The sequence below is a fragment of the Dendrobates tinctorius genome, unplaced genomic scaffold (genome assembly GCF_039654945.1).
Source record: "Dendrobates tinctorius isolate UK_male_01 unplaced genomic scaffold, ASM3965494v1 ptg000051l, whole genome shotgun sequence".
In the NCBI taxonomy this organism is placed as follows: Eukaryota; Metazoa; Chordata; class Amphibia; order Anura; family Dendrobatidae; genus Dendrobates; species Dendrobates tinctorius.
In genome coordinates this window covers 4,658,311-4,675,895 of record NW_027361719.1, presented here as the reverse complement: position 1 = coordinate 4,675,895, position 17,585 = coordinate 4,658,311, and the positions used below count along the sequence as shown (strand labels likewise).

At 46.6% G+C, this 17,585-nt stretch overlaps 1 protein-coding gene across 5 annotated transcripts in view; it reads right to left on the bottom strand.

Moving 5' to 3' along the window:
• The window catches only part of SCN8A (sodium voltage-gated channel alpha subunit 8), a 276,775-nt gene that overhangs the window by 49,448 nt on the left and 209,742 nt on the right, over positions 1-17,585 (bottom strand). For all 5 annotated transcript variants that reach the window (XM_073576720.1, XM_073576716.1, XM_073576717.1 and 2 more), the window contains 2 exons: positions 11,744-12,028; positions 11,458-11,511 (listed from right to left, as the gene is read on the bottom strand). In XM_073576720.1, coding sequence (XP_073432821.1) covers positions 11,458-11,511; positions 11,744-12,028 — 339 coding nt within the window. The remainder of the gene's footprint in view (positions 1-11,457; positions 11,512-11,743; positions 12,029-17,585) is intronic.

Below are 17,585 nucleotides of genomic sequence, written 5' to 3'. Positions count from 1 at the left end.
CATGCCGTGATCAAAAGAAATTCTGAAACAAATGAGAAACAGAGTAATTGAGATCTATCAGCCTGGAAAAGGTTATAAATCCACTTCTAAAGGTTTGGTACTCCAGCGAATCTGTCACGGGTGTGTCAAGTGAGACAGACAGTCATTCTGGATAAGGCTTTAGAAGGTCATTGCGCTTGGTTCTGATGGCACTTTCTGGATTTTGCATCTCTGCTGTGGAGTGATATCCTTCTCCCACTAGGACCTAGTGGTGATTTCCACCATCTGCTGTTTATTACCACACCCTTGCTGGATGTTTAAATACCTTTAGTCGCTTCAGCAAGACACTGGTAACAGTTCTATTTCCTTTTGTCTGGTTGGAAGTACTAGTATTCGACTAGTTCCTCTTGGAGTTCTCTTGGAGGATAACAGGCGTGATCTCTTTGGTGTCTTCTCAAGCTAAGTGTATTCCCTTGTTTATCTTGTCTTTAGTTGTAGTGGGGATTGACCAGTGCTTACCTCTTATCCTCCCTATCTAGGTTCTATCACTAGGGACAATCAGTTTAGGCTCCTGTTCAGCGATAGGTGCAGAACCTATTTAAAAATGTTAGAGAAGACAGAGTGTTGTCAGATCTGCCTAGGGGGTCTCCACTCCCCCCTTTCCTAGTGTTTGGGCTTCCCCACCCCCTTCCCGATGTTGTGCATCTAACTTCCCAGTCACCCAGCATGACAGAACCTCCGTGAGAGCCACAAATGGCAAAAACATGAAACAGTGATGAACCTTCCCAGGAGTGGCTGGTGACCAAAATTACCCCAAGTGCGCAGCGGCAACTCATCCAAGAGGTCACAAAAGACCCCAAAACAACATCCAAAGGACTGCAGGCCTCATTTGCCTCTGTTAAGGTCAGTGTTCATGACTCCACTATAAGAAAGAGACTAGGCAAAAATGGCCTGCATGACAGAGTTCCAAGTAGACAACCACTGCTGAGTAATAAGAGCATAAAGGCTCATCTCAGTTTTGCCAGAAAATATCTTGATGATCCCCACGAATTTTTGGAGAATACTCTGTGGCCCTTACGAGACAGGTGTATGTCCCATTACATCTGCGTAGAAGTACAGAACATTTCAGAAAAGGAACATCATACCAACAGTAAAATGGTGGTGGTGGTGGTAGTGTGATGGTCTAGGGCTGTTTTCCTGCTTCTGGAAGACTTGCTGCGGTAAATGGAACCATGAATTCAGCTGTCTACTAAAATATCATGAAGGAGAATGTCCAACCATCTGTTTGTGACCTCAAGCTGAAGTGCACTTGGGTCATGCAGCAGGACAATGATCAGAAAAACACAACAGCAAATTCATTTCTGAATGGCAATGTGGCTGAATTACAACAATTCTACAAAAATGAGTGGGTCAGAATTCCTCCAGGGCGTTGTAAAAGACTCCATTGCCAGTTATCGCAAACGCTTGATTGCAGTTGTTTGCTAAGGGTGGCCCAACCAGTCATTAGGCTTAGGGGGCAATCCCTTTTTCACACAAGGTCCTGTAGTTATGGATTTCCTTTTTCCTTAATAATAAAGACCTTCATATAAAAACTGCATTTTGTGTTATCTTTGTCTAATATTTGAATTTGTTTGGTGATCTAAAACATTTAAGTGTGACAAACATGCAAAATAATAGGAAATCAGGAAGGGGAAAAGCACTTTTTCACACAACTGTATATTGTAGCAAAGCAATGTAGGCTATGGTTAAATCCTAGCTATGCAGGTCTTGATTAGCGTGAATGTTCAGTGTTTTACATAGCGACAGAAAGTGTGCTGTTGGGGGGAATCAGTTCACTGCTGACCAAAACTGAGCAAGGAGCAGTGTTTGAGGGCTTAACCTAGCCCTCAGACACAAAACCCAAGAGGAAGCCAGATGTGTAACTGGACGGGCGAGCCTATTGTTTCATATGGACTGTTTTGTTTTTCCTTTGCCTGACTTTACGCTAGAGGAAGGTTGTATATTTTGCTTTATGCTGGAAGTGTAATGGACTTTCTGTGTGCCATAAGAACTTTGTGACTGTGTAAGGACGATACAAACATGCATAGCACTGTGCAAAAGTTTTAGGCATGTGTGGTACAATCATTTATCATCATTCAAATCAGTCATGTCTATCCATGCAACCTGGAGCGCAGCAGACTGGATCTCCAGGGGTAGATAAGGCCCAGTCTGTACCCCTTCATAACCAGGCTTGTCATTCATTTATGTCAGTGTTTAAAGGGAATCTGTCACCCCTTTTTTGAGATATCATATAATGATATCATTCAATTGTGTGTCACATAAGGATTCTCTTAGTACTTTTGCTTCCCCCTGACCCCGCACCTTTCATGCATAAATACCTTTTTTATATCGGTTCAGATGTATGTAAACTGCCATGGTCCCGTCCTCTGGGCGGGGCTTATTCAACTGCTCACCCCCTCCCTGTCTTGCTCTACGCATTTCTTCTTGTGTAGAGTAAGACAGGGAGGGGGAGAGCAGTTGAATAAGCCCCGCCCATCGGACCGGACAGCGGCAGTTTACATACATCTGAACCGATATAAAAAAAGTATTTATGTGTGGTACTAGCAGGTACGGAGGATGCAGCGTCGAGTCAAGAGACAACTACGGTGCTTTTTAAAGATTCGTTTATGGGACTTGAGGGGACTTCCCTCAGTCACGGCCTGATCACCAAAACAGGGGTAACACAGGTTACCCACGCAGGGGCTCTAAACAAGCAAACACGGTAATGTAGAACACGACTACTCCCGGCAACGGCTGGTCACTATAGGGCCGCGGTGTGGCCAACTATGGGTCCTTAAGTCTAAAGTCTACTTAGCTGTCCCGACGTCCCTCGCCGTTCTGACCTTTCGACGGAAGAGTTGCTGGGCCCAGTTGTTGAGGCATTGACGAAAGCTTTGTGCGTTCCGGCACGTTGATGACACGGGGGCCCCGCGGGCCTCGGCGGAGTACTTGGCTGGATATGCCGCAGTCCCCGGACTGGGGCAAGCGGCGGCGGTGAGGGGTGGCAAATGGCAGGCCAACTGCGCAGCTAACGGCTGCGACGGGGAGTTCGCAACCAGCAGAGGACCGACCCCTGGTGTGGACCGGGGCGGGGCAGTGGCCGCCAACAGCACTGTACCAGCTGCGGCCACTGGTGAGAGCGGGGTGGCTGCGGCGAGCTGGAGCGTGGAGGCAGCGGCCACGGGTGACCGCAGGCAGGCTGCAGCCGCTGGCTGAAGTAACATAGTAACATAGTAACATAGTTATTAAGGTTGAAGGGAGACTTTAAGTCCATCTAGTTCAACCCATATCCTATCCTAACTTGCCCTAACATGTTGATCCAGAGGAAGGCAAAAAAAACCCATGTGGCAACAGTAAGCTTCACATTGGGGAAAAAAATTCCTTCCCGACTCCACATACGGCAATCAGACTAGCTCCCTGGATCAACGCAATATTAAGGAGACTAGTGTATATACCCTGTAATATTATACTTTTCAAGAAAGGCATCCAGTCCCTTCTTAAATTTTAGTAGTGAATCACTCATTACAACATCATATGGCAGAGAGTTCCATAGTCTCACTGCTCTTACAGTAAAGAATCCGCGTCTGTGAGTATGCTTAAACCTTCTTTCCTCCAGACGTAGAGGATGCCCCCTTGTCCCCGTCACAGGTCTAAGAGTAAAAAGATCATTAGAAAGGTCTTTGTATTGTCCCCGCATATATTTATACATTGTAATAAGATCACCCCTAAGCCTTCGATTCTCCAAACTAAATAACCCCAAGTGTAATAACCTGTCTTGGTATTGCAGACCCCCTAGTTCCCTAATAACCTTGGTCGCTCTTCTCTGCACCTGCTCCAGTTCAGCTATGTCTTTCTTATACACCGGAGACCAGAACTGTACACAGTATTCTAAGTGTGGTCGCACTAGTGACTTATACAGAGGTAAAATTATGTTCTCCTCATGAGCATCTATGCCTCTTTTAATGCATCCCATTATTTTATTTGCCTTTGCAGCAGCTGCTTGACTCTGGCCACTAAATGTGAGTTTGTCGTCCACCCATACACCCAGGTCTTTTTCAGTGACTGTTTTGCCCAGTGTTTTACACTGGGGAGGCGGTAGCGGCCACGGGCTGGAGCATGGAGGCAGCGGCCGCGGGTGACCGTGGATAGGCTGCAGCCGCTGGCTGAAGTGTGGAGGCGGCAGCGGCCACGGGCTGGAGCGTGGAGGCAGGTCTCGGCTGCTTGTCTTGGTGCCGTCCCCCTGAAGTCCTCAGTAAGCGTCTCGTCCTGGTAATCTACACTTGCTGACAGTCGCTCCCACTGTCTCCAGCTGCCTCCGTGTCTGTCTGCTGACTCATTGTCCCGGGAATTCCCCTTCTGGGTTCCTATCTCTAAGTTGCTGTTGAGTCCTGAACTACTCCCCCCTGCCATCTTGTGGTTATTTCTAGGTACTGCATCCTCTTGTCTATCTTTCCCAGCTATTACCCTTCTGTCCCTGACAATCTCCATCCCTAGTGCACCAACCGCCGACCTGGACACTCGACGGGGACCCTCTCTCCCACACTCCCCCACCCTGTATGCTAGCCAGTCCTCGGGCGAGGGCTTTCGTAGACCCGAGTTAGTCTTTGGGGATGACAGTTCTTGTCGCCATACGAACTGGTCCTGTTGGTAACGTTCAGGGGGTTTGCCAGCTGTTGACCGCTCGGAGCGTCTAAGTTCGGCCAGGGTTGAGCTTTCTGGGGTGGTGAATCGGTCGATTCTGGCAGGCTGACTGGGTCTGCTATAATGTCACTACTTGGAGGGCCTGCGGATGTGGCTGGGAAGTCTTCTTCGTCGTCCAGGTCCCAGACCGTTGGCGGGGGGTCGGGGGCCTGAGTGATCGGCTCGGGTCGCATGGGATCAGTGGACGCACAGGGCCGCAACATATTTCGGTGCACAGTACGAGTGAGAGGTGTACCGTCTCTTTCCGATTGTATTTCGTACACAGGCCCGTCGGGGCTTATCCGGTGCAACACCTTGTACGGGGTCTCCTCCCACCGTGATTCTAATTTGTTTTGGGGGCGCTGATCTAGTACGAGTACCCGATCTCCAGCTCGGATGTCAATCGGTGGGGGCAGTGCTGCCCCCGGGTGTTCTAGATCCTGGAGCTTTGTATGAACGATTCGGTGGCTGGTGCCGGTGGTTTCGGACCCACGAGGATACTCCGGTCCAGGGTAGAGGTTCCTCCGGGTTTAACTCCACTTCTGTGATTCCTTTGCCTTCCCGTCCAAACAGCAATGAGTAGGGGGTGTAACCAGTCACTCGGTGCACCCGGTTATTATATACCCACACCAGCTCAGGAACATATTCAGGCCAGCGGGCCTTGCGGTCGCTCTCCAGGGTTCGCAGCATTTGGATTAGCGTTTGATTGAATCGTTCGCAGGCTCCGTTTCCCTGCGGGTGGTATGGCGTAGTCCGTGATTTATCAATACCGTAAAGATGATGTAGTTCTTCCATGACTCTCCCTAGGAAGCACACCCCTTGTTCCGAATGTATTCATTGTGGACAACCGTACACTTGAATAAAGTTCTTGCAAATTGCATAGGCAGCTGACTCTGCTGTTTGGTCTCGAGTGGGGGTCACTACGGCAAACTTGGTGAAGTGGTCCACCATAACAAGGCAATGTTCATACCCCTGAGAGGCAGGACCTATGGTCAGATAGTCCACCGTAAGAAGCTCCAGAGGGGCTGATGTTACAATAGTTTGCACCGGGGCCCGCTATGCGGGGGGTTTAGAGAGCTCGCACGGGCGGCAGGTTCGACAAACTTCCTCTACCGCAGCGTGTAAGCGTGGGTGGTACACCATCTGCTGCAGCCATTGTAAAGTCTTTTGTGCACCAAAATGAGCCCCCTTCTCATGGGCTTCCCGGGCCAGTTGGTCGAGATGGGCCCCGGGGACGATCACCTGCCATATTGTAGCTGACGTGGTTCGCGACAAGGCTTTTCGATATAAGAGTCCCTTTTTGATGGTTAGCTTTTCCCACTGGCGTAACATTAGCAACATATCTTGGGTTAAAGTCTGCCTTTGGGAGCCCGTGGGCAATTTGCCGTTGGCCACCCATCGGCACAGGAGTCCAATTTCCTTATCCTCCTGTTACTGCTGGATCCAGTTGTCAAGGGGCTGTTCCAGCATCCCTCTTAGGGGTCCTGGATGAGGCGCTTCTTGTGTGCGGACTGCTGGTGCGGTAGTGGGGAGGGCGAACGGCGTCTCATCTGCTTCCAACTCGTCGTCTCGACTTCTCCCTGGGATAGTGTGTCGGATTCTGGAGAGCGCATTGGCGTGTACGTTTTCAGCTCTCCGTTTGTAAATGATCTTATAATTGAATTTGGCCATCCGAGCTACCCACCGTTGCTCGAGGGCCCCCAGTTTGGCATTTTCCAGATGAGCTAGCGGGTTGTTATCGGTCCGCACTACCACCTCGGAGCCCGCCAGGTACTCTGCGAACCGCTCCGTCATTGCCCACACCACCGCGAGGAGCTCGAGCTTAAAGGAGCTGTAATTGTCCGGGTTGCGTTCTGAGTCGTGCAGCGACCGGCTACCATAGGCGATCACTTTCTCGCGGCCATTCTGCACCTGTGACAACACAGCTCCTAGTCCCTGGAGGCTCCCGTCTGTATGTAGGATGAACGGCAGCGAAAAATCCGCATATGCCAATACTGGGGCGTCCGAGAGAGCAGCCTTGTGATCTTGAAATGCTTCCTCTTGCGGTTGCTGCCACTTGATTTTCCGTCCATTTGCCCCAGCGGGAGCCCCCTTCAACAGGTCTTGCAGGGCTCGAGCTCGGCGTGTAAAGTTCTTCACGAACCGACGGTAGTAGCCGGCCAACCCCAAGAAGGCCCGCACGTCCTTCACCTTTCGGGGGTGGGCCACCCCTGGATGGCAGCAACCTTTCCCAGAGAGGGTCGGACGCCCTCCGCCGAGACGGTGTGCCCCAGGTATTCGATCTGGGTGCGGAACAGGTGGCACTTCTGGGGCTTCACCTTTAACTCGTACTTTTGCAGCCGGCCGAGCACCTGTCCCAACCGCTTCAGGTGGTCCTCAAATGTGGCGGAATAGATGATAATATCGTCTAGGTAGATCAACGTGGCTTCAAAGTTGAGGTCTCCTAGACACCGCTCGATCAGCCGCTGTAAAGTTCCGGGGGCGTTGGCAAGCCCAAACGGCATTCGATTGAACTCGAACAGTCCCATGGGAAGGATGAATGCCGTCTTGGCCCTATCTTCTTCCGACATCGGCACCTGCCAGTACCCACTGGCCAGGTCAAGGGTTGAAAAGTACATTGCGCTCCCCAGAGCGGACAGAGACTCTTCGATGCGGGGCAGTGGATACGAATCCTTGATGGTGCAGGAGTTTATCTTCCGGTAGTCCACGCAAAAACGCAGCGTGCCATCTTTCTTCCGAACCAGGACTATAGGGGCCACCCAGGGGCTTTGGCTCTCCCGTATGACCCCCTTTCAGAGCATTTGGGCTAATAGTCTTTACTTCCTGATATAGCTGCGGTGGTATTTGCCGATACCGCTCCCGGATGGGGGCTGCTCCTGCCGTGGGAATCCCGTGCGTGATGGCTGTGGTACATCTGAAGTCGTCCTCGTGGCTGGCGAAGACGCTGTGAAATTGCCCAATAAGTGTCTCTACTTGGAGAGTTCGGCCCGCATTCTTTCCAGGATGACCCGACCTTTTTCTTGGGCCGAGGGTGTGGCAGCTTGTTGGATCCGCACCGCTACTGTCCAGGGGTCTTCGGGTTGCGCCCTCAGCTGGACGGCATTTCCTCCAATGGCCTCACCAGCTTGGCCATTTCGGCCCGGGGCTTCAGGGTGACATCTTGATCTTCCAGGTTGACACAACGTACCAAGACAGTCCCTTCCCGCACGGTGGCCAGGGAGCGAGCCACCAGAATGCCAGGGTGTAGGCGCTCCGAGTAACATGGCTCCACCTGCACCTCCACGCCCTCCAGTGGAATCGGGGCACGGATCGGCAGAGCCACCACTGTCTGCCCCGGAGGGAGCAGAAGCGGAGGGGCCGCCGGTGCGATGACCTTGCCCAGCGCCTCACCCTCCTGACACTCCTGGAGCACTCGCTCCTGCACCAACCGCTGGAAGACCTGCCCCTGGGCCGTGCGAGAACCCCACTGACTTAGGGTCTCCTGCGTGGAATCGTTGAGGAGCAGATTGCCGAACTCCCGCAGTACGTTCATGCCCAAGATGACCGGATGACGGTCATTAGTCTCTCCTTGGGTCAGGACCACTCCCCGGCGGCTGAGGGGTTTACCGCATAAGGTAATTTGCAGCCACACCACTCCAGCGACAGGTAGCGGCAGTTGGTTTGCGGCTACTAGTCGTATCATGGGCCCCCACTGGGGCCTGGCCGCTTCCGGGAAATGCTGCCGGAAGAACGCTGCCGGCATGGTCATCACCTGCGACCCCGTGTCCACCAGGCATCGCACCGCCCGACCCTCAACTTCGGCCCATACTATTGGGCACGTAGCGACCAGTTCTTTGGGACTTCCACCACCCCTTGTTGCGGCTTCTGGCTCCGAACGGCGTCCCCCATGCCCGGAGCCCTCTAGTTTAATGCCCGCCGAGGTGGGTATTTCCCTCGCTGCGGACACTCCCAGGCAAAGTGACCCAATTCCCCGCACTCATAGCACCGGGGCGGGGAGGCTCGGCCACCCCGGGAATTACGAGGCCCCCCGGGCCTGGGATTGTAGCTGGGCCGACCGGGTGCGGGCTCCGTTCTCTTCTTTACTTCGGCCAGCTCGTCCCGGATACTTTTCAGCTCTTGTCTCATTTCCGCAATCCATTGGGGTTCTTCGACAACTCTTACGGAAGACTCCATGCTCCGGACCTTTCCCACAGGAGCCGTCATCCCCTGCTCTTGCTCTCGCACCCGGGCCTGACTCCCCACCTCTGAGAAGGCTAAACGTGGGTTTACTCGGATCTGCTCCCGCAAAGCCTGCTTGATTAGCGGGTCCCGGGGCTGGAGCGTGGAGGCAGCGGCCGCGGGTGACCGTGGATAGGCTGCAGCCGCTGGCTGAAGTGTGGAGGCGGCAGCGGCCACGGGCTGGAGCGTGGAGGCAGGTCTCAGCTGCTTGTCTTGGTGCCATCCCCCTGAAGTCCTCAGTAAGTGTCTCGTCTCACCCTGGTAATCTACACTTGCTGACAGTCGCTCCTACCGTCTCCAGCTTCCTCCGTGTCTGTCTGCTGACTCATTGTCCTGGGAATTCCCCTTCTGGGTTCCTATCTCTAAGTTGCTGTTGAGTCCTGAACTACTCCACCCTGCCATCTTGTGGTTATTTCTAGGTACTGCATCCTCTTGTCTATCTTTCCCAGCTTTTACCCTTCTGTCCCTGACAATCTCCATCCCTAGTGCACCAACCGCCGACCCGGACACTCGACGGGGACCCTCTCTCCCACATATGCATGAAAGGTGCGGGGTCAGGGGGAAGCAAAAGTACTAAGAGAATCCTTATGTGACACACAATTGAATGATATCATTATATGATATCTCAAAAAAGGGGTGACAGATTCCCTTTAATGGATGCCATTTAGAAAGTCAGGCAACTTATTCGACTATCCACGATAAGGATGGCAAAGTTTAGTAAAAAGAAATAGATACTTAAATGGTAGATGATTCATTCCTCCTAGACCTATATTAAGGCTGAGTTCACACGTGGCGTTTTTTACGCGTTTCCACGGCGGTTTTAACCGCGCGATTTTGCCGCGAAAACGCGAAAAATAAGCATCCCATGCATTCCTATGGGATTCCGCAATGCTGTGCTAATGCTGCGGTTTTTACCGCGGCGGAATCGCTTCGCGGTAAAAAACGCAGCATGCTCATTAATTTGCGGAATCGTGGCGATCCCGCACCCATAGGAATGCATTGTTCCGCTTCCTTCCCGCATGTGGCTGTGCACACCATGCGGAAAGTAAGCAGAACAATTGCGAATGGTACCCACGGTCCGGAGGAGAGGAGACTGTCCTCCGGGCTTTGGGTACCATATCCCTCTAAAAAATAGAATTTAAAATAAAAAATATTGCTATTCTTACCTTCCGGCGTCCCGCGCAGCATTCCCGCCTCTCTCCACGCTCCCGGTCCCAGTAAGCCTTTGCGAAAATGCCCGCGATGGCATCCGTTCTCGCGGGATCGCGAAATCTCGCGGTCATCGCAAATTACCGCGAGAACGGACGTCATCGCGGGCATTTTCGCAAAGGCTTACTGGGAACGGATGCGCGGGACATCGGTAGGTGAGAATAACACTATTTTTTATTTTTTTTTACATTCTATCTTTTACTACTGAGGCCGCATAGGCGGCCTCAGTAGTAAAAAGTTGGTCACACTCGTCAAACACTATGTTTGACGAGTGTGACCAACCTGTCAATCAGTTCTCCAAGCGATGCTACAGATCGCTTGGAAAATGCTAGCATTTTGCAAGCTAATTACGCTTGCAAAATGCTAGTTTTTCCGCGGGAAAATCGCGGGAATTTAAAATGCGATTTTCCCACGGAATGGAATTCCGGAATTCTCGCAGTAATTTCCGCGAGAGTTCCGGTACGTGTGCACTTAGCCTAATAGTATTTGAAGTATCAGAAGTAAAACTGAGAAGATATGAGATGGGATAAAGAGTGCTGGATAAGAAGGGCTGCCCTTCACAGTAGCAAAGCAAAAGGGCAGAAACCAAAAAGCATCAGATGGCTCCCATGTTAAATATCATATAATGTAAACATTTGTTACTTTATGGCCATGATACATGACTTTGGTGGCTGCCGTCCATCATAGATACATCTCCCATAGACTCCCATGGTAATAGAAATGCATGTTTTTAATGTATACATTTTACTGGATGACGCAAGATTGTAATGAATTAGTATCATGACAAATTGTATATAGCTCTGCTTACGAAAAGTTAAATACAATGGCATCTGCACCTTTACAGTATTGGGCAGGAACACTGGGTCACAACTACTCGAAGAATTGCAGTGTGGACCATATACTTTGCAACTATTCTTTAACTTTTATAACAACTATAACTATTATGTGATTTTTTTTTCAACAGGAAATGGGTCTTTCTTCTAGTATTAATTTAAAGCTGAAAAAATAGACTACTGAAAGTTGCCCTATTACTTTGCTACAAAAACTTGATTGTCATACTGCTAATAATTTTCTGTGCAGATTCACACTGTAGAATGAGTTGGAGTCGATGACCAGTGGAGGGATAAGTTGCAGGATTCAGAATAGACCTACAACAGGAGTCAGGTGATCACAGCAGCAGTGGCTACAACAGGAGTCAGGAGATCACAGCAGCAGTGACGAGTTAGTACAACTATGGGGGAGAAGGAGCTCCTAGGTGAGAACTGATTGGTCAATATTTACAAATACCCGCCCTGTTAATCATTTCATTTGCTAAAAGCAACCAGTTCTTACCTTTCTGGAGTCCACTGCAGCATACATAATGTCCATCCACCCCTTAAATGTAGCCTAAGAAAGATAATATTAGATTAAGATTAAAATATCAATAGACTATATAAGGTAAATATACAACAAATTATAGAGATCATGCTGCTGAAGAGCAGGCATGACACCACTAATATGATATAATGCATGTAAAGGAACAAAACGCACAGAAATTCACTTGAGATTGAAAAATGTATTTACTATGTTTACGGTTCTAGCAATGAAAAGACAATAATGACGTAAAGATGGTGCTTACTATTTGAAGCAAGGCAAGGTATCCAGCCCCAACGTTGTCAAAGTTGATTTTCACATTTTTCCATCGGACTTCTGTGAAGTTTTGATTTATCAGGTTCTCACAATCCGTAAAGTTGTTCACTTCTTCTATTAGGAATCGGTCTTCCGCTGTCTCATTGTAACAGTAGTAGTACTTGCCAGCAAACAAGTTGACCCCCATGATACTAAAAATCAGCCAGAATATAAGGCAGACCAGCAATACATTCATAATGGAAGGAATTGCACCAACCAAAGCGTTGACTACAACCTGTATTGGAAGGAGATAACAGCATTGTAGTAAAACAATCTCATTTCTTGACCACATCTGATCTTACACGGGAATGGTTAAAATTAAAGGCCACCTGCAGCTATACATTACTTCATCAGTATGCTGAGCAAAGTAGAATATAGTAGGGGAATCTTGGACAATGTAACAAAACATTGCTACGGCAGTGATAATAAAGATGCACAAGAAGTCCTACGTTTTAGAAACAATAGATTATCTTTTGAAATCACTACTCATGGGTAAGCTGGTCTCATGTGAGTGCTGAATAATTCTTCAATCTACAGAAGAGAAGGCAAAGGCAAAACTTAGATTTGCTCCGTTTGGTATCAGTGGCCTTTAGATGGACATTCCCAAAGATTGGCAAAGCATTCGTTAAGACGCAGAAGTGGACAGTGTCCATACAGAGCGCATTGGTGACTATGCAGGTTATATATGCCTCAGGCAGCTGGCCGAGCATGCATTTAATGCAAGCTCAAGTTGTAAAAAGCCATATTCCCTCCTCTACATCACAAAGACTTTTTTAGATCACACCGAGGTGTTGTATTCATCAGTTATGTCTTCCACTAAAGTTATAGTCAATTTATGCATTTAGTATTAAAAGCAGAGTGGAATAAGCCGTGAATTAACTCTATGGTTGAAGTTAAAGTGAAGTCATATTTGTCCGACCATTTACAAAGAGACCTAAAAATGTGAGCAACTTCACAAACACATTGTACTTCGGGCCGATTCCGAGTTAAAAGATACATTTTATACCTCTCCTCCACAGCTGCATTCAGAATTCTGCAGGTTTAGGGGCTAAATTCTCCCAGCATTCTGGACATTTAAAAAAAAAATTAAATCTCAAAGCAGGGAATAAAGAATTGGGTGAGTCTGTTGAAAATCTGTTGACTGGTTCCAAAAGTAACCAAAAAGTTTGTAAAAGTAATAATAAAATATGTCTGCGCTGAATAATTCACATAGATCCAAATACCACCCTAGTAGTAGGGCTTTCGAACAGTGCACTGCAACAATGAGTTGCAGGTAAATAGATAAATGCACAAAAAGATGAATAAATAAAAATCAAGAGTATTCCATAGGCATGTGTGTTCTTAAAAATACTGCAAGCTCATAAATCGCCCCAATAGAAGCTTTGTTTTAAAAACACCCTACAAGAATAAATTGCATAAATTACAACTAGATGGGTATAAAAAATAGAAATGTGCAATTGGCATATATAGTTTAGGAACAATGCAGGGGAAATATATATCTACCTATGGGAGAACTGTCCTGGCCGGTGACAGTCTCTCGGTTACTCACTGCTCCCTCGGTGCGCCGGCGTTTGCTCACAGCGCGGTGCCGCCGGCTGCAGGGAAGCTCCAGGACCTTCATGACGTTGCAAGTCACGGGGTTGATTCAGCGAGTAGTACGGACCAAATCCTTCCTACCGGTTTCGGAAGTACACGGCTTCCTTCATCAGGAAACAAACGCCGGCGCACCGAGGGAGCAGTGAGTAACCGAGAGACTGTCACCGGCCGGGACAGTTCTCCCAACTGTTGATAGAAAACGTATTATCACTCTCTTCTTGTATACTGCATATGTATAGCACAGTATCTTAACATCAACGCAGCATTGGAGCTCTAATCTTTCAGCCTATATACAACTGCTACACTCTGGACTCCACCGCGTGTTTCTGAATGCTCCAGTGACTGCATCTAAGGTATACACGCATAGATATATATTTCTCCTGCATTGTTCCTAAACTATACATGCCAATTGCACATTTCTATTTTTTATACCCATCTAGTTGTAATTTATGCAATTTATTCTTGTAGGGTGTTTTTAAAAAAAAAGCCTCTATTGAGGCTATTTATGAGATTGCGGTATTTTTAAGAACACACATGCCTATGGAATACTCTTGATTTTTATTTATTCATCTTTTTGTGCATTTATCTATTTACCTGCAACTCATTGTCGCAGTGCACTGTTCGTTAGCCCTACTACTAGGGTGGTATTTGGATCTATGTGAATTATTCAGCGCAGACATATTTTATTATTATTTTAATTTCTATTTACAACAGAGTGGTGTGTTGTTTCGTCTTGCAGCGAATATTTCTCCTTTAGTACTAGCGCTCCCAAAATACCTACATTTTTAAAGTTTGTAAAAGTACCTTCTGGCTAAAAGAAATGATGTCATGTAAAGGGAATTTCTCAGCAGGTTTTTGCTATGGAATCTGAGAGCAGCATGATGTAAAAGCATCAATATAGGAAAGAATTCTTTATGGTTAAAGAACTCAAACGATGGGATGTCCTACCCCGAGAAGTCATAAGGGGCAAATGCTTACATAATGGTAAATGGCATTTGGGGTTACAACTACTTTATGGATAATTTTTTCACCATCTATAAGATGTAACTCAGGAGTAGTAATCAACAAAACTGCAAAGTTATTCAACCTTTTATATTAGCTTTAGACATACTAAAACGATTATCTAGCTAGTATCTATTAAATATCAGGCTCAAAATGCTGAAAAAAAAATAAAAATGTCATATTTACCTCGTATATCCTACAATGGTCTCATTTTGATCTTTCCTGAAATGAAGCTCTGCCAATCACTGGCTGAGACCATTCATTCATCTCCGGTGAGTAGAAATGGACCATGAAGCAATGACCAACAGGACAGCCTCGGAAGAATATCACTGAGGCCAGTACGACGCTTCAAAAAAATATTTGGAAGCACTCTGCCAATTATTTTAAACAAAAATATTAGCTATATGACCCCTTTCCCTGTAAAGTTGTTGCACTCAAACTTTATTAGTGAACTGAAACTTTATTAAATCGCCCTTTATCTGGTCTTATATTTATAGAGTTGTGTTGAATCCTGGAAATATGGAGGCATATATATTGACCAAACTCATGACCCAAACATTATAGACTCATAGCCCTGTCCTCTTTAACCAATTACATCCCATTGGCCCAATCAAGTGGTACAAAATCTTCAGTAGTGCCGAGCGCTGGAATATATTGCATGACACTAACTGCAGCATTATGTCTATTAGATGACATTTCATGTTCTTCAAATCTGTTCTATCAATAGATTTTCAATATTACATGGCAAAGCTGCAATTTTTGAGAAAGTACGGTAAGTGGATCCTTGTTCTGTTTCTGTGATCACAGATTGTGTTATTTTAATAATTCCACTCTGCATTTAAATAAAATCACCATTTATTGCCATTGATATCTCTAAATTGTCCCGATTTCTGATCTCTAGGGTGCCACCACAAGAGGGAACATGGCTTTCATGTGACTTTTTGCATTGGCAGTTAGTATATAGCATGCATGTTTCATTGCATTAATATCACTATAATGAAAAAAAAAATAGAGACATGGTAGTTCTTTCTGAGACTGAGTTAACATGACGCCGAGAACACAAAAAACTGTAGAACATGTAATGATTCAAAGCTTGCACGTCACATGCTTTCTATCATTAACTGTGCCCACTTTATCAACCTAGTAACTAAATAACAATATCATATCATAAGGATAAACGGGTGGTGGAGCAGATATGATGTTCAGGCCTTGTCGGTGACTTCCACTTCTTACAATACCACACTTCAACTTGGTTTACTATACTGTCAGGAAAAGTGGAGAATGAAAGTCTGGATCCTCATGATAAATGCCTGTCCCAGTAATAATATCTCAAATGACAGCCAACTATTTCTAGTATCTTTTTGAGTGCTCCTCCTTCCTCTCCCATCATTTGCATCTCCTCGAAAAAAAGATAGATGGATGGGATGGAAACACAGTTCAAAAAGATCTCAATTCATGTTGTTCTTCATGAAACCTATAGTGAAATCTGCTGTTCTTTATCACAAACCAATGACATCTTCAATGATACATGTCAAGTCAACTTGAATGGTCAATGCCAACTAAACCCTTTGATCAAACAGGGAAAGCCGTTTTCTCCAAAGATGGAGACGTAAATGCCAAGTATCCAGCAACAGAGAAGTTTTATCCAGTGGAGAACTTGACTTAGGGGCCCGAGGCACAATATAGGCTGTCTCAGTCCAAAGTATTGCAACGAAAGCAAAAACAAGGGAAGAATCTGGGGGCTATGTAAAGTCTTACTTGAAGAGCTTTTTCCTGTTGGCTCGCAAAATCAAGAAGGTCCTGACCCTCACATACAGGTTTATCAGCCTAGCCAAAGTTTTAATCAGCTGCTGATGAAAGCTTTGGATGCACTGAAACGCATCTGATTTGCTTGAATAAAAGAATAAGCAAAAAAAACTATATATGAGTCCTGGGCCTCTTGATTTCGCATTATCTATTTTTCCACATGCACCACTACTACCAGTGGAGTGCCGATTGGATTACTTTTCCTGTTGGCTGTTGACTGTTCCTCTTAATTGTCTGGCCTGATTGTATTCCTATAGGTCTGTGTCGGTAGCTGTCGGCCTGTTTAGTGATGAGGATGACAACAATTATACCTTGGAAGGTATAAGATCTGAAGAGGTTCTACATTGGTTCATTTGTCATGTTATTAACCTTGTCACTATCTGGCAATTTTCCATTTTTTCCTCACCTTTTTCCAAGAGCCATCATTTTTTTTACTTTTCTGGCCATATGTATACATATATGAGGTCTAATTTTTTTGCTGGACTACTTGTTCTTTTAATGCCATCATTCATTTTACCATTATAATGTACTGGAAAACGGGAAAACAATTCCAAGTGTGTTGAAATTGCCAAAAAAAAGGTGCAATTCGACAATTGTTTTTTTTATTTACCATGTTAACTATCTGGTAAAACTGACTTGGCATAATGATTCTCCATGTCATTAATAGTATGCAGATACAAAACATGTAGTTATTTTATTTAGGTAGTGAAAAAAAATTTGAAAATCGTAATGACAAGCATCGGGGTCATCAGCAAACCCCCAGCTGTCATGTCAACCCATCAGCGCCCCGCAACCACAACACAGGCGCCAATGACACACTTCTGGAAAGTGCATATTAAATCCTGCTATCAGTGATTGACTGCTGGATTTATCTGGTTAAGAGCCGCAGGCCAAGCTCCGCTCCACCTACAGCAATAGAAGCACTTGATGGCTGATTAAATCTGCTATATTGTGATGGGAAATACGTGGGCTCAGTGTGCAAGCCTACATCAAAGACAGGGACACTACTTTTGACTTAAATATACATAAGTTTTGCCCTAATGCTAAGTTATCTACACTTTGGGACCGATTTATCAAGACCTGTGTTGTTCACACCGGTCTTGATAAGTGGGCGTGCTGGAGTCAGATGCTCCTGATTCATAAATCTGAAGAGTCTGACAAGCGACATGTGCCTCCGTGTGCTATGCAAGAAATCTCATTCCAGTCAGGTATACGGTGCTGTACGGAACTCTACAGCTCGTCATGAATTAGATAAGCTGTGACATCCACCCCCGGCAGAGCCCCCAAGACGCTGATTTTGTCAGAACTGTGAAAGAGTGGTGTGAAAATGACAAAAGTCACAAAATGCTGACATAACTCTGAGTCGCCCCTAAATTTTGTGACTTTTC